At 50.1% G+C, this 27,567-nt stretch overlaps 1 protein-coding gene across 1 annotated transcript; it reads right to left on the reverse strand.

Moving 5' to 3' along the window:
- Positions 1 to 596: 596 nt before the first annotated feature.
- LOC135311300 (E3 ubiquitin-protein ligase RBBP6-like) lies at positions 597 to 12,105 on the reverse strand. The gene is given in 12 exon segments (XM_064440424.1): positions 597 to 1,758; positions 2,332 to 2,339; positions 2,595 to 2,771; positions 3,219 to 3,322; positions 4,072 to 4,244; positions 5,166 to 5,305; positions 5,796 to 5,892; positions 6,011 to 6,099; positions 7,934 to 7,978; positions 9,614 to 9,650; positions 10,400 to 10,499; positions 11,940 to 12,105. Coding segments are annotated over 12 exon segments (2,298 nt in total).
- Between the last annotated feature and the right edge of the window lie 15,462 nt (positions 12,106 to 27,567).

Genomic DNA, 27,567 nt, shown 5'->3' on the forward strand with positions numbered 1-27,567 from the left:
GTGCAGAGATTTATGACTAGTGATTACAGATGGTGGTTTGACATCGTATAGTCCTGAAGAGATTAAAAATGGGAGTGGTTTAATACTCCTTCTAATGTCACAAATACCCCCCTCCCACCAGGATCCCTCTGTCACTGTGATTCTTGCTGGGGAGGTGTAGGAATTTTACCCTCTGGGTCAGTGCAGCAGCCTGAAAGGGAGATGTGATCGATGTGCCCTATTTCTTGGGAATGATCTCCTGCTTCCGTCAATTCTCTTGGGGCAAAGTTTAGGCTTGCCTTTTAAAGGAAATCTGACTTATCAATCCCCACATTTTTCCTAATCATTTTTGAGACATCTCTGTGAGCTCATGGTGAGACGCTAGTTAGAAATGTAACACAGACATGCCAGGGAACACGCGAGGCTAAAAGAATGTTAACTTTATTGATGAACATGCGATTTGTGTTTATACAGGTGCGAGTAAACAAAGAGAACAATAGCCATGCAATTGCCCGTATTCCAGAAATGGCTCTAACTTGGCTGATAAGGCACTCCCCTTCTATCCTCCCAACTAGCAACTACTCGCTGCAGGACAGCATCAAAACACCCTCATCCTTTCAAGAGGAAGGTGTTTTAACACTGCCTGACTTTGGCTAGTCCTCCTTTGCCTTTTTCGCAGGAGGTTCCAGTCGAGGAGATTTGTCACGACCCGTGTCCACCTTCTCGTTGGAACCTTCAGCTGGTTTTACTGTATTGTCCGTCTTAGGAGGAAGAGCCACTTCTACTTTCCGCTTGGCCTTGTCAGTCTTTCCTTTTTTTGGCTTATCCTTCTCTTCTTCCTCCTTTTCAGACCCCAGTCTGAAAGCACTAGACTCTGTTTCCATAGGCTCATTTCTCACAGGGGTGGCATCGTCTCTGCTTGGGAGCCTGAAGACAGACTCCGCTGTAACACCTTCTGCTGCAGCTGCCTCTCTTGGTTTTCTCGCACCTTCCAACAACTCAGCATTTGGAAATCCTTCATTCCGGTGCTTTTTATCTTTATTGCCTTTCTTGTCTCCCAGTGGTTTTTCCACCTCTTTCTTTTTTGATGTTTCAGGATCTTTGATGCCACGGCTCTCCCTTCCACATGGTTTTTCAGGGTAATTTCCAGCTGTATGATGGTTTCTGTGCCTCTGCCCAGCAGGATAATCCTGCCTACGTCCCTGAGCACATGGCAAATTCTCTCGTCTGGTGCCAGGTGGACCAAACCTACCTGGAGAAAAGTCCTCTCTGTTTTGTGGAGGTGGAGGTTGACAGCCAACAGCATAGCCCTTGTAAAACTTCTCACTCCGGTGCCTAGAGTTCCCTCGCCGTTCTCTGTATCTTTCCTTTTCAAATGGATCCCTCCAGTCACGGGATCTGCCCTCGTAAGCTTTCCTATCATATGGTGGAACCTCTCTGGACCTGTTAAAACACTCCCTTTCTCCTTCCCCTTGAGGTAGAGTCCGTTTAGTTGGAGACTGGCCCCTAAACACCGGAGACCTTGACCGTGAATGGTATCTTCTGTGCGGGGGTGACCTTAGCCTTGAATGGTGAGAGCCGCGTGACCTTGACCTGGAGCGATAGTTACGACTCTTCCCTTTGCCTCTTCTTGGATACGGCGGCGATCGCGGGGAGGAACGAGACTGGGAACGACTGAATAATCGAGAGTAGGAGTGAGTGGGGGAAGAACTGGATCTTGACTTGGTGTAGGTATACGAACTTCTACAGTAAGATGAAGCACTGCAGGGAGACTTGGACCTGAAAAAAAACCACACAGAAAAAGAAAGAAAAAAGGGTCACACTCCCCAACTTTTTTCCTCTCAAATTTGGTTTGCTTTGTTTGGTTTGGTTTGTGGTTTTTTTATCCTCTCTCCATGTGTTTAGGTAATGATGCTACTGCAAATTGAAGAACTTGTTAGCATGTAAAGTTTCTGCTTCCAAGTTTCTAGCCTGGCTTTCCACTTGATCCTATAATTATATTTAATTTTCGTATGTCATTACGGTTTCCCCAGAAAGTGTTTGTTTTTGGCAGTCCCCTTGTCAGTCCTGTGCTGATGTTTTATTTTAAATAATCTTAGTGCAAGCACAGATCCCTTTGTTAAAGGCCATTCAAAGTAAGCCATTTCAAAATTAATTACCGCTTGTGTTCTCCACAACTACCTGTGCGTACTTATTCATTGCAAATCAGCTGTTGCAGGAGTTACGTGTTACGGCCTCCTTTAACCAGGAGTAGTAGTACAGTTACTGGTAGTAATGCATTGAATTTCTGTGGGACACTTACAGTTCGCAGCCTGATCCGCCACCTGCTGAGCGAATTGTAGTGGCTCTCACTGGATGACCTGTTGCAGTGGGGAGGGAAAAAGAAAAAAATCCCATTCAGTTTATCTGAAGATAAGACTTTTAAAGGAATTCTAAAGTTAGCGTTACTTACCCGTTGTGGGTATTGATTGTCCTTGGGGGCCCAGACGACTCGGCAGTGCTGCTTGTCTTAGTAGCGGAACCTGACGGCCCTTGGCAAAAAACGGTTGGAAAGAGTTGGAAACGAAGCTCTGCTAAAAGACAAGGATCAGTGCCTATGCTGAAATCAAACTAACCTTCTCCTCCAACAACCCGCTGATTGGCTGAGAGGAAGGTTTAGAAAGGTTAGCGGCCGTCACCAGCGCGGCGGGAGGCCCGACAGTCAGGAGTGGTGGTGGAGGTGGTGGCGGTGGCGGCTGCTGCGGCTGCTGCTGCCGAGGGTAGCCAGTTCCATTTTGGAAGTTGTTCACAGCCTAGAGGCAGAAAAACACGGACAAAAAGGGGATAGGAAACTTCAGGAGGCACACAAACAAAAGGCTCCACAGAGGAACATCACTCGCCTATTCCTGTAAATGCTATCAATCCTAAAATAAATCAGCAGGCAGGGATAGGAACACATCGCATTAAGCGCCGGCATTAATGACTGGTAACTCAGGGTGTCTGTATTTAAAGCACTTCAGTGTCAACACCGAATTTGAAAGGGAGGCAATCATGTTAAAACTGTGACCTGAATTTGCCAGACTGTCTCTAAGGAGTTGTAAGCTTCTGTAACAAGGGATCATGCACTGGAGGAGTAAATAAATGTAGCCTTGTCCAATTTAGCCCTGCTTCAGGAGCTGCCGATTCATGTTTTCTTCCCTTTCAGCTTTTCAGGAATAGACTTCTCTTACAAGCAGTTCACGGAAAAGCCATCACGTTACCTGGCGTAGGATCTTGTTGGCAGCTAAAGCATCAGGAGAAACATTGGTCTGATGACACGTTGGGCAGGTATGATCCTCAGAATCCAGTAACGCTGTTCTAATACCTGTGTGCAATTAGAGTCGTCAAAATAGATTTTAGCCAAACTAAGGACGTTTTTGGGGTTCTCATCAGTTATAAAACCATGTATATGATTAATGGGTGAAGATGATCTTGAATTGGGAACATGAAGCTCAAGTTCAGTAGCCTAATAATTTTCTAGTATGCAGCCAATAACGGTACAGCCCTGATGTTTCACTCCTGTAACATCTGGAGGTGTGGAGTAGGTGGTGTCTTGATGTCTTGACTCACCTTTTTTCCACTCTCTAGTACAGTGAGAAGTCACCAACCTCAGGGCTAGTGAATAAAAGAGACCTCAAAAACCCGTTAGCAGGTGTGAGTTCTGAAGGTTTCAGCCAACTCTCCCGTGGAGGAGAATGTGCATTAAATGCCCAAGTACCCGATTGCTGCAGACCACAGGAAGTCACCAGCGTTGGCTCTGTAATTTTGTAGGAGGGAAAGGGCTGTGGACAAACGAAATGCATTCGCTATCTAATAGCGTCATCACCGGCGCAGTTACGCCCTCTTCTCATACTCGTCCTTCCACGTGCGAAGGGGATTTAACGAGATACATAAAAAGGAGGAAAAAGCTTTCGGCCTTTCTTTTGCCCTTTATAGGAGAAGAGTCCTTTCCTATTCAGGCTGGGCTTAAGTACTACATAGAACCGGTGAGACAGTAATTTCCTGATCTCCTGTTTCTGCTTTCAGAGGATCAGAGGTGATGTTTTGAATTAACAGCCATGGGGTCACACTTACATTCGTCACAATAACTGTTTCCACAGCAGGGAATAACAGCTGCGTCGGTCATTATATCTTTACAAAGGGGACACAGGAGCTCATCTGGAATAGGCTCATCGGAGGGGGAGGAGGAGGCCGGCTCTTCCGGTAGAAAGGGAGGCTTTTCCTTCTTTCCTCTGGCATAAGCTTCCCTGGAGCGGGGTGGGGAAGGAGAGAGCAAAAAGTTAAAGGTGGGTCAAGGAGAACTTTTCCAAGCTTTGGCTTTTCTCAGGGGAAGAGAACAGGTGGAATTCTTCTCACTCCACATTAGCCTTCTAAAACGTAGGCCGCTAGTTGAAAGTCCTTTTCTACAGCCACAGGATGAGAAGAGGGAGGGGGAACAATTTTCCTGCTGCAGACCTCTCCCATTCATTGGGTCAATGGAGAAATCAGCTCAGACTAGGCAAATAACTTTTTGACAGCTAGAAATCGTGTGAAATGAATCCCACCTCTCCTCTGTTGCCAGAGGGTAAAAGTAAATGGCAGGCTGAGGATCAAGTCAGTCTCCGAGTAATGAAGTTTTGGAAATGGAAGAAGTCTATGTTAGAGCTTCTACCAAAGGAGGTCCATGGCAGAACACCAGAAGTGCCACCGAGTGCATTTTAGAGCAGCCGCTCTTGGCAGCACACAGTAGTATTTTCTTAGTTTGCAGCAACAGGAAAACTGCAGCCTCTTTCACACAGGGGAGGTGATAAAAGTCAGAGGGGGAGGAAACCTCACTCCCACAGCAACTTGTTAACTTTTGCAAGGAGCCTTTGCAGCATCGGACAGAAGCAAAACGCGCTTTCAAAGAGAACGACTCCACTGCAAACACCTCGGAAACCTTTTGCAGAAATACTGATTCTTAGCACGCCACAAGTTTAAGCAGCTTCCAGGGGCATGAACAGGAGGAGCGTCCTATTTTAGGGCCTTGGGATTAGAAAGTATCACGGGTGTTAAGGTTAAGATGCAATGCCAGTGCTTCCTCCCCCGTAACTAGAGGTGCTGGCCCACTCGGCTGCATTGCCGCCCAGGCATTGACACACGGTTCCTCTCCTTCGCTCCTGGGTCAGTCCCGTTAGTCCCATACTTACGCATTAATAATTGGTATGGCATATTTTCCCGTGCTGGTCAGCATAGCACCCTTTGTGTTGGGATCTTTCACCTCCACCATGAAACTCCTTGGAATGCCCGTGCTCCTCCTAATTCTGGGAACAGGCTCAAAAGTCTTGTCCTGGCAGGAAAAGAAATGCAGGCGTATCTCAAGACCCACACTTAAAACGACATCTCCGTGACTGTTGTTAAATGGCAGGGACGCTCAGCCAGAGGCTTGTGTCATTACACCAGGCAGATATCCAATAGATGGGGCCAGCAGAAACATCCTGGTTTTGTACAAAATACTAAAAACTGTGAACTGTCTTTAGGAAGGGTTAAAACCCAAAATAAATTTCCAGTCATATTGAAATACAGAAAAATATGCATGAAAGTTGACAGAGAAAGATCTCTGGCTATGTTTGTTGTGGTGGCCTGGAAAAAAGAAAATTTTGCCTTGATAATTGCAGGTGTCCCTTGAATTTTGAAGGGCTTTGCAACTTTGCCATGTAACCTCTCTATTTCACCCCAAGAGAAACACGTCTTAATATGCGTGTTCATGTATCTGTTACCTCACTGCCAAGGTAAAAAACAAAAACGAAGTAACACCAGAAGTCCCCCCCCAACCTTACCCCGTTTGTTGGGCAGTTCTTTATATAGTGGCCAGGTTTTCCACAACGAAAGCAAGTATATGATGGCGGAGGTAGACCCAGGCTGTTCTTCATGTAACTAGAAGGTTTTTGGGAGAAAAAGAAAAAGGGGTGCATGTGTCTCTCTTGTTAAAGCAACCATCTCTAGCATTCCTCCGTAATCGTTGGGGAACAGATCTGGCGTTATCAACACTTACTTGATTGGATCATATGCACGGCAAGACTGTATCATCATCGCTTTTATTTTGTCTTCTTCGGAAGCGCTGGCTTCAGCCAGACTGGCAGTCTGTGTAACAGGCCGTTAGTCGACACACACGTTAGAAACACTTTAGAGCCCCTGCTAACTTCTTCGTGTTAAGTGAGCTAACTACGGTAAGCAAAACCTGCAGGTTTCTCCAGCTGGCCGTGTCCTTTTACCATGCAAATTGTAATACAAGCCTTACGCAGAACTAGATCTTCATATGAAGGAAACCAGCTGATTTCTTGGTTTTTGAAGTACTATTTGTTCAAACGTTTTAATTACACACTAGTGCAGATACCAGCAGGGTCTAAGGGAGGGACTGTACATTCTTTGGACCGTCCAGCACCAAGCCTTCAGATCAGCCACTCCTGTCTTTGCTTTTAGGTGCATTCCTTCGCAAGAGCAACCAACTACTTTCAGCATTTTATTAAATGGTTGTTTCCTATACACAGTTTTTCCTCAACTGTAACATAATGCAGATCGACACCTATGAAATCATTTCCATTAACCGTGACAGAAAACTTCACAGACACTTGACTGATTTGCTTGAACCCAAGAGATGTACAAGACACATCCAAAACCCACAAAACATTTCTAGGGATAGGCGAAAGTTCAAATATGGCATTTCGTACATAGCAGTAATAAACCAGAGGACTTTTTACAACACATTGACTCCCTGCTGAGCCAGTCTGCGCTAAAGAGGGTAGAGTAAGTCACAGTTTTGAGCTGCTCTGAGGTGTTGTTCCTGTATTGTTCTGAAATACTTCAATGTTCTCAAAAGCTTCAATGTGTGCACCTCTTGGACGGCTTCTCACATTTTAGAGTAAAACTTCACCTAAGTTTACAGAACCAAGGACACGTTTAGGGACAGCACTAATGCAGACCAGTTTCTTCTGGTGGCTACCTTCCAAATGAATTATTTTTTCCAATATTTTTGCCACGTGTCCACAATTTCATGTCTGTGGTGAGAGAGGGAAGAAGTGGCTAGTGGGGAGAGCTTTCTCTGTCCTGGGAATGAACTCCAGCCTTTCTTTTCAGAAGAAAGAACGAGCTCCTTTGCCTTAGGCCCTGCCTTCTCTGAGCTTTGTAACTTTAAAGCCCAGGCACTGAATTGGCTAGCACTACGCCTTCTCACAAGGCGCAATGACTAGTGCTTTCCCAGCCAAAGTTACACATTCCCGGGCAAAAACCGCCAGCAGCTCCACAGCAAAAGGCGGCGTGGCAGGAGTTCCAGAAGGTCACCTCCGCCAGCATGCCACACACAGGCGTGGGTGTGTTCCTAGACACGGTTAGGGACATAATCACAGCGTACACAGTCTGCGTTCAAGGAAATCAGATTGTGTTGCCCACTGTATCTATACGACAGCTGATGAAATTGTGCAGCGGTCAAAGAATGGATCTGCAGCTCTGAGGACTAGAAATTCAGAAATAGCCCTGCAATTGTCCGTGTTCCAGGCACGCCTCTAGTTTGGCTGCTCCACACCCCCTGGAATGTCCGTCCCTTACAGCCAGTGACATGCTTCTGTAAAAATAGCGCTCCTCCCCAAAGCAGAACTAACGGAATGTATGAAAAAGGGCAAACAGCCTCTGAAGTGCTTCTCCTTTGTGTCTTGAAGATGAGCACTAGTGCAACGTGACGTTGGTGCTGGTAAGGTTCTCCCCTTCTATCTCCCCAAAGTGGCAACTGCTCTTTACGGGAGAGGATCAAAGCATACACACATTTTAAGGTTAACATAAATACTTGACATTATTAAGAATTAAAGTAAAGCATTGTTCGCATTACAACAGTTATACAGCTCTGGATCACAGTGCAAGATTTAAAAATATGAAGCAAACACTTTTTTTTTTTTTGAAGTATTTGGTAAGAATATAGATATACCTGAATAAGCTGGGACAGAGAAGCAGATGCAGAGGAGTCATCCATCTGTTCACAAAAAATTAAACACATATTCAAGTTGTACAGTCCAAACATAGCAATAGTTAACCTCTACCGTAGTCTGAAAGTCTGCACGATGCGCTCCGAGTGTGACTGCAAGAGGCATTTCCGACCTCGTGTCATTTGCATTTGCTCAAGGCAAAGTCCAAAGCTACGCCAGCTTAAGAGTGCCCGTGCGGTTAATGAGAAGCAACTAGACTAACCAGACCCGCTTGAGATCAGCTTGTTGCTCCAGAGTATCTCAGAGAGGGAACCTTGTCAAATGGGTCAGGAAGGGTAACTGATGTACTGTTCAGCACGTTTGCCCAACGGCCACCTTCCACGGCCCTCCAGCCCTGGGTCTTTTTTTGGTTCCTTTATATTTCTACTGAAGTATTTCCTGCCAGTCCCTCCAACCAGTCAGTTAGAACCAACATCTCCATGAAACTTGTTTGCCACCCTAAGGCAATACTGCAGAAGAACTGGGGAGGGGCGGGGACACGACTCGACAACCCCCAAACCCCAAACAATCCAAAATCCAGAATCGACAGTCAATGTATGAACTGCCATTTCAAACGGAAGACTAATCAGAAACTAAAGAGAACTAAAGCAACTGAACAGAAGACTAAATCAAAATCCAGACTATTACCAGTCAAGCATTTCCTTCTGTTACTTATTTATATTTCAGCAGCAGAAGGACAGTGTTTTCCAACCTGATGAAAAATGCCCCACAAAGGCCCCAGGCTCTAACCTTGCGCCAAAATTTGTACACTGGCTTTCAGGTATTTTCATTTGCAGACAAGCTATTAGATGAAGCTGCTGCATCAGAGAAAGCGGGAAGAGCAAATGCAGAACTTTAGAATACCACTTTGTGTAGCAACGATATTTACATTCAGGGCAATCTGTTAAAGACATTCATGTACTTGGAGGAGCCCAAACAATATCACTGCAATTAAACAGTTCCAGGAACAAATACCCAGGTATTCAAAGGCACGGAAAGGACTCGTTTAGCTGCCCAGAACTGTCCTCAGAACGTAGGGCGTATGTCAGTTTTAGTTTTTGTTTGAACCCCCACGTCAAAGCCAGAAACAGTACCAAGTTTAACAACAATGGTTTCTCGGTGTTTTTTATGAACGTTTTCAAAAACCGTTGGGCAAAGCAAGCAAAAACAGAAGCTAAGTGATACAAGGTGAAAATGGCAAAAATACACTCCGGAGCATTTTTACTGCAAGAAACACAAAGCGCACAAGCAGCTACGCCAACAGACACGTTACTAGCTGTAGAGAGACAGATGGAGAGCATGGCACCACGTCCAGTTGTGCAAACCTTGAACCTACATCGCCTATAACCAATCGTACCTTATCTGTACAACACAAAGCCATTCAGGAAATAGCCTCGCATATTCAGGATGAAATACAATGCGTGACTGGGCACAAATACCAATAGTCCCATTAGAACTGTGCAAATGATGGCATTACGCACTTCTTACTATGCTGAATCAAATCCATTGTCTTTGCAGGATAGGCTATGTTTTACTGGAAGAAATTATATGAAGCTACTGTTTGGAAAATTTCATACAAGGCTACATTGTTCAGAATTCAGTGCAGTGTGCAGAAAAAGGTGTGACCCTGTGCTTTTACATACTGCTTTTGGTGTTCCGCTCACTGGCTCCGTTCGACTTCTGGAAGGAGAAAGAAAGGAAGGTGATCAGAGCTTAAAATAGAGCACTTGTGCCCCACATCAAGCAGTGAAACAGGTTATAAAACCTGCCCATCAGGACATTGTTCGGATAATCTAGTGAATGTGGCCATCTATTCATACACATAAACTGTTCTCATTCTCAAATTCTCACATTCAGTGCAACTAAAAAAAACCCCAAATCCCAAAATGACCACAACAATCCTGTAGGCAGGATCACGTTTGAGTAGCTGTAATCTCAACCAATACACCCCAGATCTGGGGCCTCAGAGTACCTGCCATATCCTGCCTCCTCCCGCAAATGCAGGAAATAGCCAAACACTGACAATCGGGCTCCTCTGGGATGGGAACAAATTCTAAGCGTACACTACGGTGCGTATCTGTCTTTACTCTGAAAGCAATACAAGCAAGCCCATAGCATAAGGCATCTCTCCACCTGGAGGAAACAGCATCTACAGCTCGGGTCTCAGAACAATCAAGCCCAAGAACAAACCCAACAGAATCATCTTAGAAGTTACCGTTGTTGGAGCCTGAAGCCCATGTCCCAGCAGGCCTAAAAAGGTCAGTCTGCTTTGGGACAGGTCCATTGAAACCTACCCCAGGACAACAAAAACTAACAGCCGCTTTAACAAGGGAGATGCAGTTGGAACGCCACTGGTAAACTAATATCCATTAAACCAGTGACCTCACTGAACCCCCTAGCAAAGACTACACCGCTTTACGGATACTCACGTAACAGAGGTTCTGCTGGTAGCTTTAACTCCTCCAGCAGGGATCCTTCTGACAATTACCGAGGAGTTCCTCGGAATCAGGGCGTCATCATCTGTGTATTCTGAAAACAACATCAGTACAGAAAAAAGCAGTAGTCAGTTTGTAAGAACGTATATCAGTATGTCATTACACAGCACTTCAGAGAATCCCTTTACAGAGAGAAAAGCAACCTTTTATAGGTAACACCGACTTTTATCGTCTCAACACACTCAACAAATGCAGATCAAATTAAAAGGAGGCACAGGCTTTTTGAAGGGACTTCTGCCTTTGCAGAACATGACTCCATGGGCAGATATTCCACTGATATTTAAAATCCTGTTTTCTTTTCGCTTAGGTTAGCATTGCGTCTGTTACTAGATCTCCATTATGGAAAGTTACAGTCCCGGAACTGTAAAAGGTTAGAGTGCTCAGAAAAATCTGAGCAAGTCGGCCATCTTCACTCAAGCTCCACTTTGTTCTTTCCAAGATCAGGTCAACATTTAGTCAGGGCTCCTGCACGGGCAAGGTTATAAAAGATCAGTACTCTGTGTGCACGTGTAAGGATTCCAGAGACGGGAAGCACAAAAACACCCCCAAAAAGTGCCCCATCCCCCCCCACTGGGGCAGGATGGGGCAGCTCACACGCTGGCATCGCAGGGCCACCCATACTGGCTGCATCCCTTCCCCTTGGGCAGGAAATTCAGCTCCCTGCAAAAACAATGCTTGGGAAGGGAAATTGTGGGCATGGGAAACCGTTGGGATAGGAAACCATCACGGGTCTGAGAAATCACCGTGGGGATGGGAATCCATCGTGGGGATGGGAATCCCTCACCGGGATGAGAAATGAGCATTGAGGACAGGAAACCATCAGCAGGATGGGACGTCATTGAGACGGGCAGTTGCTGTGGCATGAATAATGAAACCCTGGCAGGGCTGGCTGAGGCAGGTGCTGGTGGAATGATCACCATGGGGACAGAACCCCAGAACACTCTTTGCCCCAGACAAACCCCACACTGACCCGCCGCCATGGCAGGTACAGCAGCAGGCTCCTGCTCCTGGTGGTGCTCCTGCCCTCCGGGTAACCCCCCAAGGGGCTCTGCCCACCAGTAGCTCACCCCACCACCCCTCTTTGCTTCCCCCAACAGAGAGGTTCCCTCTGCAGCTGCCGACGGCATCGGAGGTGTCCGACATGCGCTTCACCACCACGGCCATGCCGCCACCGGTCAGTGCCTGTGTGCTGCCCTCTGCCCCAGGGCTGCCGGTGTCCGGTGAGCCTGCCCGGCTCCACACCGTCACCTACCAGCGGGGCCAGCCCACCGTCTGGCAGGTGGTGCCAGGGCCCCTGGGGGCGCCGGGGCAGGTGGTGCAGGGTCCCTGCGGGTTGTCGCTTTCCGCAGTGGTGCAGGTCCCCGCTGGGGTGCAACTCCCTACTGGGGTGCTGCTCCCCCCTGCAATGCAGCTCCCCGCCGGGGTGCAGCTCCGCACTGGTCCCCGAGGCCCCGCGCCCGCCGCCCCCACGCACCTTCTTTGGTCTGGGCGTTGGAGATCTGCAGGTCGCTCCTGGTCGCCTTCAGCTTCTCGCGGCCCATGATCTGGCGCTTGAGGTCGCGCAGGGTGATGTGGAGGCCGCTGAAGGTGACCGTATCATAGTTCAGCCTGGAGAAGAACTTGTAGTGGACACAGGACATGGTTGGGGCCAGGCGGTGCCTGCTCTGGGATGGTGCCTACTGCAGCACGCGGTGTCATGGTCCTCTTATATGCTCAGCACATTATGAAGAAAGACCTGCATCATGTGGGTGTGGCAGCCCCGCCCTCGCTGCCCTAATGCCGAGTGGCCCTTAGGGGAGGGGGTTCCAGCAGCCCCGCTGTCCTGTCACCCCCCAGGTCTGTCGCTGCCCGGTGTCCTGTCACACCCTGAGGTCTGCGCTGTCCCTCCCGCCACCACCTGGGCCTTCGCCACCCAGCGTCACCTCCCATCAGCCCCGGGGCCCGCGCTGGCTCTCCCAACAGCCCTGGGCCCATCACCGCCCCATGTCCTCTCACCCCCACGCCTCTCACCGCCCGCTCTCCCTCCTGCCACCCCCCCAGGCTGACACCACCCACTGCTCCCTCCTGTCGGCAGAGAGCCAGGGCAAGACAGCCTGGGGGAGAGGCAGCGGTTTGAGTGTATCTTGTTGCATTTATGGAAGGTTCCGCCAAAGAAGGCAATGACCATGTACGGTTATTGCCATAACCCAACGTAATTCCCCACAGTGGCACATCCGCACTTGCTTGAACTCTGGAGGGGAGGACAAGGAAGTAAGGAATGAACCCTTAGCCTTAGGAGGTGCCCCAGGACACTATTTCTTGCTTTCTCCACCACCACAGCTGCTGCTGCAACAGCCTCAGTCCATGAAATCAGGCCCTGAGTTACGAGGTCTAGTTCTCCTGAGGAACATGCTGCGCCTTGCTGACCTTTTGGGGCCAACCGGCTGTCCCTCCTGTTCAGGGAAATCTGATAGAAACTGATTGTTGTAGCCTGGCAGGGCTAACGCGGGAGCTTCCGCGACTTCTTGCTCTAGATCTTTCAGTGCCTTCTGGGTTTCCAGAGCCAGGAAACCCTTCTGAGTTCAGGGCTGTCCTCTATATCCAAGGGATGGTTATTGTTGCTCTCGGTGTCTCTTTGCTTCTTCTGTTACTGGTGCGTGGGAAGCGTAGGTTTTAATACGGTAGCCTTGCTTATAAGCCTGTGGTGGAATAGGGATTATACATATTCAGCCCATAATCTGGCCATCGCCACAGGGCAAACTACAGCAGCAGGGGCAAACAAGCCCCACTGTTGGCTATGCACTCAAAGCCCACCCACTACCTGAAACCAACTCTCCCGGGTGTCTGTCGTGTTGAATTCTCAGTGGTACAAGGACAGGCATCTACGTGATGAGTTTTCACTGAAGAAAGGAAGGATACCGCCCTTGCACCAAGAAGGGTTTGTCGCTAGTCTGAAGGGAGAGCCCTGCCTGTGCTTGGAGAGCAAAGCTGTTGACAAGCTTACTCACTCTGTAGGGGCCGGGAACTGGAAATGCCAATAGAGCCTTCAAATTAATAGGATGGGTGGACGTGGACTATTCAGCCCTTAGGACCATACAGACAAAAAGGGGAGCCTTATGCCTGGAACGTTCCATAGATCTTTTCCTAGGCCTAAAGGCAGTGGGTATTCCTCCACAGATTCTTCCAAAGCCTTGCTATATACCACATCTGCTGAATGTGGAAGGGAGATTTTCCAGAAGACCTTACATAGGACCTACTCCAATAAGCCATCACGCTGTAGATTTCTTCCTGGATGGAGTCTATTGGGATCAGCAGACTCTGAGGCAATTCACAGATAGATTAACTTGATAGGCTGCAGGAAGGCATAATCAGACTAAAGCTAATGTTAAAAGTTTGGTTGCCACTATGGGCCTAGAACCTGTGTATCTGTTGCTTTAATAAACTGCACTATTCATTAATCTAGCCGTGATCGTTCTCATTGAATGTGACTGGCCCTAGAACACGACATTGGGCATCTGCCAAATCAGTTACTAACAACAAATACTCTGATGAGTGGTTACTTCTACAACCCTTGGAAAATAAACCATTGACCAAGTTGGAGACTAAGCCTGGATTTAGCCAAACCTAGATTCCTCTCGGAGAGGGAGTTTAGAAAGCAAGGGGGTCCTGTCTGAACCACGTGACCCAACGGTAGGATCTCCCCCTAGCCACTCCTCAGACTCTTACCTTTAACCCAATGCAGGGGCACCCCAAATGGGCCTTTACACAGGGTTCTTACACCCTTCAGCTGGTCAGGTGCAAGGTGACGTGACCAGTCACTAGCACCCACGCTACCGATTACTAATCATAGTCAAACTTTGCAGAGCAACCCCGATGTCCCTGCAGTCAGTCTTCCTCGACTTACTGATCTGTGCTGCCAGACAATGCTGGGAGGGTTTCAAAGATGTGTCAGAGGGGCTAGGACGCTGGCATTATCTTGGGTGACCTGGGGTATCCTTATCCTTCATGGACAGCTCTAAGCTGCCCAGATGCAAAGCCCTTCTTCCCAGGGCCAGGCTGTTTAGTTGGTTGGTTTTGGTTTGTTTGTTGTTTGTTTGTTTTTTTTTTTTAATACTGGGCTCCCTTGATTTACTTCAGCGTCAAGAATAGCAAAGCGTCCAGGGAAACTCCACTCCCTCATCACAGTACAGCGTATCATGTGAACTCATCATATTGACATCTACAAAGCTAATAGACTTTCCTACAATAAAGACTGGTTGATTCACTAGTTAGGGAAGGGAATTTTCATAACGTGCCCTATGGGTCCCACCAGCCAGGGCCCCATCAAGCCAGTGACAGGCTGACGGAGAGCCTGCAGGGATGCCATCGGGGGAGGACTGGTCTCCTTTAGTGGTGAGATTTGCTGCTGCAAATCAGAAATCCCCTGCAGCACTCAGGGCATGTCAGCGTCCCTGACACAACCGTCCGTGGCATTTCATTTCATTTGATCCCTGCCATTCCTGAGACTGACACGGCCACCTGGCAGCCCCCAGCCCCAGGACTACAGCCCCTGGCATGCTCTGCGGTGCTCCTGCCCTGCTGTCTGAACCTGCGGGGTCACCGTCCCCCAGCCCCGCTCTGCCCCACTGCCAGGCCCCATGGTCGCCTCTGTGGGGCTGCCCAGATCCTGGAGCCCCCGTGGAGCAGGGGGGAGGAGGAGGAGGAGGAGGAGAGAGGGACAGAGCAGCGGAGAGGGGTGGGACAGGGCAGTGGGGGGGCCAGAGAGGGATCGCAGATGGACAGAGGGACGAGGAGAACGAGGGAGGAGCTGGGCAGGGAGTGGAGAAAGGAAACCCCTGGTAAGGAGCAGGCACAGGGACAGGGAGAAGGGGCTGGAGGGGAAGGGGCAGGGGAAAGCCAGGACCATGGTGGTGAGCAGCGGGATGAGGGACAGAGAGAGCAGAGGAGGGCAGGAGGAAGGGCAGGAGGAAGGGCAGGAGGAAGGGCAGGAGGAAGGGCAGGAGGAAGGGCAGGAGGAAGGGCAGGAGGAAGGGCCCAACACAGGCAGGGCGAAGGAGCGGGACAGAGGGTAAAAGGTGAGAGGAAAAAGGAAGGAGAGAGGGAAAGGGAGAGGCAGGGACCAAGAGCAGGACACAGAGAAAAGAAGCAAAACTCTGCAGTCAGTCCTATAATCTAGCAGCTAACTGCCTCTTCTCTGAAAAGATGCAAAAACTGCTTTCAGTGATGGCGCAAGCAGCTGCACAAAGCACTTGCCTTGTCCTGCCCTATCACCTACTCCACAATCCTGCCTCCCTTCTGCTGTTAAATCCTGTTCCTGCAAGAGAAGTGACAACCAGTTGGTGTCCCCTCTGTGGCATCTTACCTGCATCTTCCCGAGCTGGACAGCTGGTGGGAACTGCCACCCTCAGCCCCGGCTGAGCTTGAAGTCTTCTCCTGGCACAGGCACAGCTCTGGGTGTGCATGGTGCGTACCATGCTTCCTGAAGGAGAAGAGCAAGACTCAGACTTATTCCTGGGCAACGTCCAGCTGGGAAGACCCGATATGAAGGCAGGTTTGCCGCAGGTCCTGCGGCTGCTCCAGGGGTCCTCCCTGTCCCCAGCTCAGCCACAGCTCCCACATCTGGCTCTTTTCTAGCAGGATTTTGGAAAGCCCGTTCCCAGCTGTGAGCGCCAGGCCAAGGGCACAGGGCAGAAACAGCCCCCTCCCACAAAGGCCCCAGCCCCCAACTGGCCCCTGCCCCAAACTACTAAAACCTCCAAGCAGGCTCTCCCTGTAACTACACTATCTTCAGTTTTAAGAAAAGAAACCACACGCTGCCAGATCCAGCAGTCCAGCTAAGACTGTTAGAGGGTGATTGGGGATTCAGCTCCACAACAGAAGAATTTCCATAAGAGAGTCTCAGCCACCGTGATGGTCATCACTGACCCACAAAAGCTGCATTGTCAAAAATCTTACAGCTAATTAAAATTACCCTCTCCTCCCCAACTCTTGCTTCTTCTCGTACCCTCAGACTACCACAATAATAATCATGTAATTATTCTGTAATTACCACCGATCTGAACCCCCTCCAAAGCATTATTCCCTGAACTGATTGACAGCACTGGTGGTAAGGGAGAATCATAGAACCATAGAATTGTTAAGGTTGGAAAAGACCCTTTGGACCGAGGCCAACCGCTAACCTATCACTGCCAAGTCCACCACTAAACCATGTCATCAAGCACCACGTCTACCTTTGTTTTGAATACCTCCAGGGATGGAGACTCAGCCACTTCCCTGGGCAGCCTGTTCCAATGTTTGACAACCCTTTTGGTGAAGAAGTTTTTTCTAATGTCCAACCTAAACTTCCCCTGGTGCAGCTTGAGGCCATTTCCTCTTGTCCTATTGCTTGTTACTAGGTAGAAGAGTCCAACCCCCACCTCACTACAAGCTCCTTTCAGGTAGTTGTAGAGAGCAATAAGGTCTCCCCTCAGCCTCCTCTTCTCCAGCGTAAACAACCCCAGCTCCTTCACTCCAAGTTCTGGCTCTGCCACAGATTACCTGATTACAGGCCCTGAGAGCAGCTTCCACCGACGGTCACCTGCTACGCACCAACAGGAACAGCACTGGCTTCTCCCCTGCCCACCTCCGTGCTCGCGAGGAGGTGTTCACACACGCCTGGCAGCTGGCCTTGCTGCCTGAAAACCCTTGCTGTGCTGCCTAAGGCCATGAAAACTGTCACGCTACAGCTGTACGCACACCACTGTTCCTCATCCCGAGTGACACTGCCCACTCCTGTGTACTCCCACCTGCCCACAGCCGTCTGTCGTTTTCAATCCTGTAAGCATTTTGGAAAAGCACACTTTTGTTTTTGTAATACCTGCTTTGAGCTCACTACAGGACAGGCCCGGAGTCCATGGCTATGGCTGGTAAAGTCCGTAGCAATACAGAACTGCGCCGGGATGAAGAATACCCAGTAGTTGAGCTCATTTCAGTTGTTTAAGCCAAGGCTTTTGGCTAGAACGCAGCCAAGAATGCTTAAAACCAGAACTACCCTCCACTCCCTCCTTGACTGGCACCTCTCTCTTCGTCAGTTCTTTGCATTTCTTTAGTTCCTGGGCAGCACATATCAAGATTCTCCTGTTTAAAAGAAACAAGAAAGATCGGTCACAAATATGCAGAAAACCTGCCAATCACATACAGGGTACCCACAGAGTAGCGTTATCAAGGCCCTGCATACAGACAAAAGACTAAGTTAAGGCACTGGGGAGGAGAGAGCAGGAACAGCCCTCTGGCACCCACGTGGGGTAACAAGGGTGTCACTTAATCCCAGCTGCCGCATACACTGTACCTGCTTCCATCGCCCCCCGCCCATGAATTGCTTTCCAGGCTCTTCCCTCTCAGCGCAGCTTGGATGTCTGCACTCTGGCTCAGGGCTGACTGGGTGACCTTCTCAGTGCTTTCACTTTGCTTCAGGCTTGGTATGGGCACGAGGCCTCATCCCTTTGGCTTGGCCCCCCAGCAGCAGGTGGGCAAGTGGCAGGTTTGCGAGTGGTTTGATGGAACTGCGCTTGTACACCTAGCAGAGATTAACCACCAGCCAAAGAGAAAGCCCACAGAAACTGCCAGAGAGTAGCAGAAAGAAACATCAGGGCTGGTCACTGTTCGATACACAGGTTTTGGAACTTTGGAGACTGGAGCTCCCAACAGGCTCGGCTCTTTGAATGGAAACGTCCTTCAGCTTTTGATCCTGAAAGAAATATTACAGACTGCCCCATCCCTCCTTTGCCGGTGCCTGAAGCCTCTGCCTGTCCATGCCCACTTCTCTTCCGTGCTTACAAAGTAGGTTTAAGCTGCAAACCAGTCAGTACTACAAACTCGCAGCCAAATGCCTGCGCTCTCACAGGTGCGGAAACTGCAGTTAAAGACAACTCAGGTACCATGACAAGCCTTCTGGTCTGGCTTAGGTTTTAAAACGCAAGGTCTTCTGACCCCCTCTCCTGCCATTGCGCTGACTGCAGCATTGCACATCCCCTGGCTTCTCAAGCTCTTCCCCAGCAGTCTCCTCCTGGCCACTCTGCTACACGCTGCTATATGGTCTCAGGGAACCAGATTCTCGATCTACTCTAGCATCTCCCAGTAATGAGAACACAGACATGCTCTCCCAGCACACTGTGCTCCTCTCACCTGTTCTGCTCTCTCTGCATTGCCCTCTCCTCATCTCCAGACACCAGTTTTGACCTTCAGCCAGATCTCCACTGCTTGTAAAATTCCCCCGTTTCAAGGAAATCAACAAGATGACCACCTCCTCCTGATCCTTGTCTCTCAAGGGAACTTTGCTCTGGCAACCAATACAGAGAACAGCAGAGCGATCACAAAAGCATCAAGGCTTGCCCCAGAGGTAGGTGGGATGAGGTTTGCTGCTCTTCTGCAGGGAAGCACAGCACAAAGAAAACCTTGTGAGGTTTAAGCATTAACAACCTCACTGGGCTTCCACTGCCTTCTGCAGGCCTCTCGCCGTTAACATGGCAAACTTCCCAGCCCCCTGGGTTTCCAGAAGGCTTATTTTGGCTTGGCCTAGACTATCCGCTAACATCTGCACTGCCAAACCCTTGTACACCTGAGTGTGCTCCTCACAGCTCCATCCCGCTGTACCCTGTGGGATGTGAGGCTCAGGGTGAGCAGGGCTGCACAGATATGTGCTGGAAGGCAGCACAACAGGAATATATATATATGAGGCTGGTGGAGGAAATGTTGAGTATCGACACTGGGAAATGGGATTGACGCCAGTTCAGTCTCTGCAGCAGGATCCAGGACGCCTCAGTACTGAGCAGCGACTCTCTTTGGAGACCATGAGGCAACAGGTACCCTCGCTCCCGCAACCTGCTCTAGCTGACATCTCATTTCTCGCACCCCTGCCCTCTCCTTCCCCTCCAGCTTTCCAGACTCTGGCAGTCGTCCTCTGAGGGTAAGACAAGAGAAAGTGCCCCTTGCTGAAACAACACCATTTCCTCCACTGCAGCCACCCTAGGCCTGCACACATATGGCAGCGGCAGCACTTCACTCCCATTCTGCTCCCTACCTGCCCCCAGGATGACCTGAAGGAAGCCTGCTCCCAGCATCTTCCTCGTGCCCACAGCAGCCTCCCCAAAGAAGGCGACTATTGGCCGCTTCTGTTTGCGCAGGAGGTTATGCGGCGTGACAAGATCCTGGGGTGCACACAGAAGGGGGTGCCACCCTTCCCCCAGGGCCGGCGGCTCTCTGGTGGTGAGCACGGGAAAGCTCAGAAAACACCCCGAGAGCGCCCTTACCCAGAGTCAATGTGCCAGGAGGTGTGACACCATCGGGGGTGAAGCAGCCTAACGCTCCAAAACTGTTCTTCTCTCTCCTCTTCCCTGTCTTCTCAGGGCTTCCCTCAGCAGGGTTTGCTCCTGACTTCTTGCAGATGCAAACAGAAACCCTTCTGTTACGGCCGAGGAACTGACTCACCCATGAGCTATTTTTCAGAAAGGGCTACGGTTACTTGTCTGACATAAGCAATGCCCAAACAGAGTTTCTGATGCACCTCCTGAGCACAGGGTTGCCAACAAGGGATTGCCAAGACTCAGAGTAACTCACATCACTTAACAACCCACAAGAGGCAATTGCATGTGAGAACAAACACAAAGAAAGGAGTCTTTTCAGAATCACTATCCACTTCTTTTTCATGTCCATATTTTCCTCACCACGGGAAGGAAACACAGACTCTGCAGCCCCTGCAGCCAAACACAGTTCTGCGGGTAGGACAGGGGGAGAAGAAAGTAGACAGATCTGAAGAGGGAATTTTCAACTCTGTGAAGAGTCAAGTAGAAACAGGTGCAAAGCGCAGCATCAATTTACAGAAATTCAAACCTGATGGAGCTGAGGGGTAGAAGTGACTGTTACACAGAACTAGCGGGGAGCACTGCAGTCAAAAGGGGAAGGAAGACAGACAGCTCTAACCACACATTCTCACCTGGTTGCCTTAAACAAAACAGGCTTGAGATCCCGATTGTTCACTTCACCCTGGAATAGTCCCATTCCTCGCCTGAAAGCTATTGTGTGCCTGGCTGAGGACAGATGCAGTCCACACAAGGAGCAATCAGAGCTAAACACTGCGCTTTCCTTGGAGAAGTTTCCTTGGAAGTAATATATTAAAAAGAAAAACCCAAACAACTTGTTATTTCAAGAACCAGGAACAAAACCTCCCTGACAGGTTGACTGGAAGTTGCCAGCTGTGCGAAAACCATCCACCCTCCGTCCCCCCATTTCCCAAAAGTCGGCGGCAGAGCTTGGGCAGGGGGAAAGGCACGTATCAGACCTTGGGGCCGAGAGATGAGCTCAAGCATCTGCCGAGGGAGCTGCATCCAACCAGGAGCGCTCCCCGCTTGCTTCTCTGACAACAAAGCCCCGGTGCGTGCTCTCAGCAGGAGGGAGGAACAACTTCCATGTCTGGAAATCCCCATGTCTGAAAGGCTGTCAACAGAGAGGAGCTTGTCCCTGAGCATGAGACCCACCTGAAGGCCTGTGCACAGCCAAGGCACCTGGCCTGTCCCCACCAGAGCATGCCTGCTCCAAAGCCTGGGGCCACCTTTTGGCAAGGAGGCTGCTCAAACTTCCCCTGCCCTGCGGGCATGAAACACTGACCTCCAGCTGTGCGGGCTGGGGCTGGCGACCCTCGGGGCAGCAGCAGGAACCGCTCTGCCCCTGGCTGTGGGGCCGTCCCTGGGGCTGAGCGCTCAGGCCCAGGGCTGGTGGCCTGGGCCACGGCAGGGCCCGTGGGCAAGGTCTCCAGGTCCCTCCCCACAGACCCACCCGCACCCGCAGATCCCTGCTCCTGCAGCTCCCCCGGCACCCCCCTCAGCCCGGCTGCCCCCGGACCCCCTCACCCATTTCTCCTCAGGCCTCTCGGCCTCTGCCCCCTCCGGCCCCGCCCCAGCCCGGCTGGGACTGACTGGCCGCCTCCGGCCCCGCTGATTGGCTCAGCCGTGGCCAATGGTGTGGCTGTTGCCGGGCGGGCACAGGCAGCCGGGGCCTCTCCTCACAGGGCTGCCCTGCGCCCGCTGCCCCCGCAGCTCGCTCCTCAGCCCCCCGGGACACTGGGCTGTGCAGAGACGGCCTTCGGGAAGGGCCATGGCACCGGGCGCTGCTCTCTCAGCGGTATCGCGGTGTGCGCAGCTCTGCATCCCTCGGGCCGCTCGTGGGGGCTGGGCCTGCCAGGGAGGGAGGGCAGGGGGCAGGAGCGTCGGGGAGCTGCCCTGCCGCGAGGGGAGCTGCCCTGGGTGTGCTCTGCATCAGCAAGTCTTTCCCAAGATGCGGGTCGGTCTGTGCTCCAGCCACAGCCCTGGGCGGGAGGAGCCGCGTGACGGGAGCTGCTGGCATCGGCCAGGCCGGCACCTGGCAGGAGACAGGGCCCTGCCCCGGCTCCCAGTGCCCGTGCTGAGCCCAGCGCCCAGGGCCTTCCTCAGGCCTCGCCTTCCCCTGAGCGTGGCGGGGAGAGACGCCCTGTCCTGGCGTGGCCCAGGGCATCCTCCTGTGTCCAGAAGGAAGGATAGGACCCCCATCGCTCTCCCCACGTGGCCTGACTACTGTCCTTTGCGTCTGTCCCCAGGGCTCCCCAGCGCTGGCAGGCCCCGCGGGGCTTCAGGGCCAAGCAAATGCTGGGGCACCAGGGGCTCCTGGGGCTCAGGGCAGCTTCGGGCATCTCCAAAGCCAAGGCGCAGCTACCCCTTTGCTTCTGCAGATGCAATTGTTTGCTACCTGCTTCGTGGTCAAAAAGGTATCTCTTCATGGCACATGGCCTGGACAGAAGCCACTTCCCGGTTAGTCTGGGAGGACTTCAGGGAAACGAGGAAGTCACAGCATGCACACAGGTATGAGGACAGTGAAAAGGAGCCCTATCAAGGCTTTTGCCCTTTTTAGCTCTGAACTCTGACGTTCGTGTGCTTTCCAGCACCCAAGTCAGCTTTTTTTCCTCTGAGCTGCACAGCTTTACCCCAGCAAAATGAGTTGGGCTGAGCTGGCCTTCGAAATAACTTGGTTTCTTTCCAAGTTATTTCCGAAAAGCGGGATCTGCCTTTCCAGGCTAGATAGATATGGGCTATGGGTAGAGTTACTGTTTGCCAGTTATCATTTCTTTTGGGGTCCTGTGACAGTGATGGTCAGGTTGTCAGCCTGCAGCTCTGCAGCAATTAAAGCTACCACTGAAAGAGCTTTGGTGGTGGATGCTGTTCTGTGTGTTTCATTTTCAAGAATAATTTCATGGAGCTAGAATTATTTGTATGCGATTAGGTGATGAGGATCTTATTGCACTGGTCTTCTGTTTCTGGAGCATGTCCTGACAGCCTTTGTCATGCAGAGCTTTCCTGTCTGTTCCCAAGAGGAGTGATGGCTATGGCGTGGAAGGACTGCTGTGAGTAATGGCTTCACCAGTAGGCTTGGACTGAGTGAATCCCCATGGACAAAGAGATGTAGCAGGTGCTCCATTCCATATTTCTGATGTGCTGGGGCTAATGGTTTTAAACTAAACGAGGGTAGATTTAGACCAGATCTAAGGAAGAAATGTTGTACGACGAGGGTGGTGGAACACTGGCAGAGGTTGCCCAGAGAGGTGGTAGATGCCCCATGCCTGGAAACATTCAAGGTCAGGCTGGACGGGGCTCTGAGCAACCTGGTCTAGTTGAAGATGCCCGTGCTCGCTGCAGGGGGGTTGGACTAGATGACCATTAAAGGTCCCTTCCAACCCAAACTATTCTATGATTCTACAATACGCACATCTGGCCAGCGGGCATACGCGCGCGCACACGCACAGAGCGGGCACACACAAAACGCACACACAGAGGCAGTGCATGCATGCCCTACAGCACGCCTGCCTGCGGAGTGCACCCACCCCCACACACCGCATGCACGCACGGAGTGTGCACCCACCCGTCTGCCCACACGCACACTCACAGCGTACACCCAGTGATGCAGGCGCACATAGAACGCCCCTCAGATCCGTTCCCTTCTTCCAGCCGCCAGGGGCTTCACCTGACTGCCTTGACTTTTCAGCTATCATGGAGAGTAGCTTGGCAGCTACAGCAGCCAGTTCCTCAGGCCTCTGGGATGCATCTGGCCAGGTCCCTCAGACTTATGGGTGTTCAGGTTCTTCAGGTGGTCGCGAACTCGAGCTTCTCTTCCAGTGGGAGGGACTTTGCTTGCCCAGTCCCTGTCTTGCGGTGCATGCACTCTAGAGGTGTGGGAAGAGAGGTTGCCAGTGAAGACTGAGGCAACAAAGTGGTTGAGTACCTCAGCCTTCTCCTCGCCTGTTGTTGCCCGTTGCCAGCCTTGTTGATCAAGGGGGGTACGCTTTCTTTGACATCCACTGGCTGCAGCGTGTGGTCATCCACAGTGCATGGGGGGCTGCTCTGGGAAAGAAGGGGTCTGATGGTGATTTGGTTAACAAATCATTCAAGGCACACCTTCCCTGAAAGGCCATACGCTGCTGCCGTATGCTGCTGTGGGTGCGCCGGGAACGTTGTCTTAACTGGGGTCTGCCTCTGTCAGGAAGGCTGCGTGTGTGCTCTGCACTGAGACACTCAGCGCCTGCGCCCCTCTGTCCAGGTACGCCAAGCAAGTGTAAAAAAGAGCGTAATTTCAGACAGAACGGACTTGAGGAACTTTTGCTAGCTTAACCACGTTAGACAGGGACTGCAACTCCTGAATGCAAGAATAGTCGTGTTGGAGAATAACCCTAGGAGGTAGCTGGGTAAAGCGGCTCTAGTGTCAAATGCTGATGCGTGTTGGTCTTGTCTGTTTTTCATGTAAAGTGTAATGAAATCTATGGTGTGCATCAGATACTACATTTAATATCTTCCTTCTGAGACTCCGTGAAGAAAGCAGTGCTATTTGAACAAGGTAATTAAATCTGCCCTGATGAGTGCTCTTGAGTACAAGCATGCTTGGTCTGTTGCTTTCATGTTGCTTCCTATCATTTTGCTGTTCTGAGATGAGTTAGAGCAGCACAGACAGGGCACAGGTATTGCTCGTTGGGCTGTTAACTTCCAAGTGGTGAGTGGGAGTAAGGGTAAGCAAACTCAGGTAGATAAATCTGGCACTTGGCCACTGCCCATATGTTTTGAATTTATTCTGTAACTCCTCCTTCCACATTTATACATTACCTAATATAGGTTTTTAATCTGCCTGAGTGTTTCTCTGATTTTCACACTGATTCTTTTTAAAAGTAAAATGCAGATCGAATCTTAACTCCACTCTGCAGTTTTTGTCACTCCTGTTTTAAGGCTTTAATGAGCACCTTAATTTCTGGACTGTTTTCCATGTGGGTCTGTTGTCTGTGGGCAACTAAGTTGTACAGGTGTCGTGGTTTAGCCGGCAGCTCAACCCCACACAGTCGCTCGCTCCCTCCCCCACCGGTAGATGGGGGAGAGAATCAGAGGGGTAACGCTCGTGGGGCGGGATAAGAACAGTTTAATAATTAAAATTAAAAGAAACAACAACAGAAATGCAATGTAAAGGAGAACAACGAGAGGCGCAAAGCCCCGGGGGAGGGGGGAAGGGAGGGGAGAGGGGGAACGAACCGCCGAAATGAACGGCACGTCCTGCAGCCGCCCGCCGACCCGACGCCGCGCTGCTCCCGCGCTGCCGCTGCCCCCCCTCAATATACTGGTCATGGTGTCACGTGGTATGGAATGAACCTGCCATTGGCCAGTCGGGGTCAGCCGCCCCCACCACGGCCCCGACCCTCCCAGCCCCCCCACACACACGTGGCAGAGCGCGGGAAGCTGGAAAGGTAGGCGACCCCCACAGTGAGGAGAATTAACCCCTTCTCAGCCAAAACCAGCACAACAGGTTAGGACTGACTTAGAGGAACTCTGGTGCAAGGTGTCAAGCCGTTGGTGGATTAATACAGGGTATTTATCATGGCTGTCTGACTGCCTTTTAGTGTACAAGTAGATGCGTAGTCATTCAGAGAGTAAAGGAATGAGATTAAAAATGCCAAATTCAGGCTTAGAAAGAATTGGGGGGCCGGGATTTTGTTGTTCTTCTTGGTTTGTGTTTTTTTTTTTTGGTGGAAGCATCTCTGATTGCCCTCTGGATATGCATGTGACACGCAGCAGGAAACTGAAACTGTTAATGGAGTATCATTTGTAATGGATTCTTGTAAAAGCAAATCTGAATTGAAAACATTAATGGTATTAAATTGGTTTATAATGGATGGTTGCATGTTTCAGAACTCTGGAACGGTATTTTCACGGACCTTCCTGGTTTGTATGAGGCAGAAGGGTAGCATTCCGATTCAGTGAGCTGAGACAGGTTTCCTGTGTTCATTCCCAGAATGAGTGGGCAGTGGCCTAGGAGAATATGCAAAGCCAGTGCCGAGCGTCGTGGGAAAATAGGCGGTTTCAGGAGCTTCTACAGGGAAAACTGAAGCATGAAAACCAGGAAACCTTTTTGGAAGATGGTATGCAAAAATGGAAAAGGTTGATTTGGAGCCAGTTGTACAACAAAAAGTAAATCTTAAAAGGAAGTTTGAGCAACACTTGAACTGTGGCTAATTCTGCAGCACGGTATGGGCAGTATTTCTGCTTTCCTCGTAAGGGTCATCCAGACTTGGAGCAGCAAGAATTTGAATAATCAAAACGCTTTTGGTAGCACTTTGAGTAGCAGAGAAGGTTGGAAATTTAATTTGATTTCCAGGCAGTCGGAAACAATATAAAGTTGTCTAGGTTACTGTGGGCACTTCTAAGATGAGAGCTCCTGTAGCCAAGAGGAAAGGTAAATTCTGTAGTAGACTGCCAGGCAGCGCAGTCACAGCAAGTGCTTGATATGGGAGAGGAGAAAACTTTGGGGCTTAGGGGTTTGGGTATTTTCCCCACCTCTGGGGGGAAAAAAACAACGTAGGAAAAAAGGGATACCTTGTGATGCTCCCTTCTCTGTTTTATTGTTGTGTAAAACTTTGTTGTTGCTGTAAAGCTCCCTGTTGTCCCTGTGTTGCATTTTGCACGGAGGCTGAAGGACAGCCTGTGTTCTTTTGTTGTAGAGCTTTAGTACAGGCGTCCCCATGTGCCTGTACCTCTGCCCTCGCAGTCGGGGTTGTCCTGGGAGGGGTTGCAGGTGCTGAAAGGTCTGTCTTGCTAAAGACCTTGTAATAAAGCTGCACGCAGACGGCTTTGCGTGTTCCAGAGCAGCGTGCGCTTCTCCTCAGCAGGAGTTAGTTTTTTGTCAAACAGGCTGCTGTTGTTTTCGGGTGGCTTTTAAAATTTGTGTTCACATTCACGGAAGTGCTGGTGTGCATTTAAAACTTTTTTGCTCTCCCTGGTTGCTATTTTGATTCTAAATGAGGACTGGTGACTTTTACTTTTACTTTTACTAAGCTACTATCTCCCTTCAACACTTTCTAAAAGCCTGTCCCACTGCTGATGGGCTGTGAGCAGTGGGAGGACAAGACTGAGTTTTGTCTTTTGTACGTAAGTCCAGGAAGTTTCTTGCATATAACTGATTTTCTATGTTTTCTTTGAGTTAATGGCTTCTACATAGGAAATGGCAATTGGTACGCTGGAATATTAGAATGCACCATTGCAGTTGAAGTGAACTCAGGTCAATAACTGTAGGAAATACAATAAACGCAGTGGCTACAGATGTTGGTCATCTACTTCTGGTGGGCCTTTGTTTGGATGACCTACCTTGCAACCAGAGGGAAAATGAAGCATGGGGTAAGCTTGCAGGTTTTAAACTTGAATTGAAAAGTAAAAAAACTTGTGTCTTTTAAACAAACAATATGCATCCCACTTTGAAGATACTAGTGTGCAGAGATTTATGACTAGTGATTACAGATGGTGGTTTGACATCGTATAGTCCTGAAGAGATTAAAAATGGGAGTGGTTTAATACTCCTTCTAATGTCACAAATACCCCCCTCCCACCAGGATCCCTCTGTCACTGTGATTCTTGCTGGGGAGGTGTAGGAATTTTACCCTCTGGGTCAGTGCAGCAGCCTGAAAGGGAGATGTGATCGATGTGCCCTATTTCTTGGGAATGATCTCCTGCTTCCGTCAATTCTCTTGGGGCAAAGTTTAGGCTTGCCTTTTAAAGGAAATCTGACTTATCAATCCCCACATTTTTCCTAATCAT

Source organism: Phalacrocorax carbo, unplaced genomic scaffold (assembly GCF_963921805.1).
Source record: "Phalacrocorax carbo unplaced genomic scaffold, bPhaCar2.1 SCAFFOLD_36, whole genome shotgun sequence".
NCBI classification, from domain to species: domain Eukaryota; kingdom Metazoa; phylum Chordata; class Aves; order Suliformes; family Phalacrocoracidae; genus Phalacrocorax; species Phalacrocorax carbo.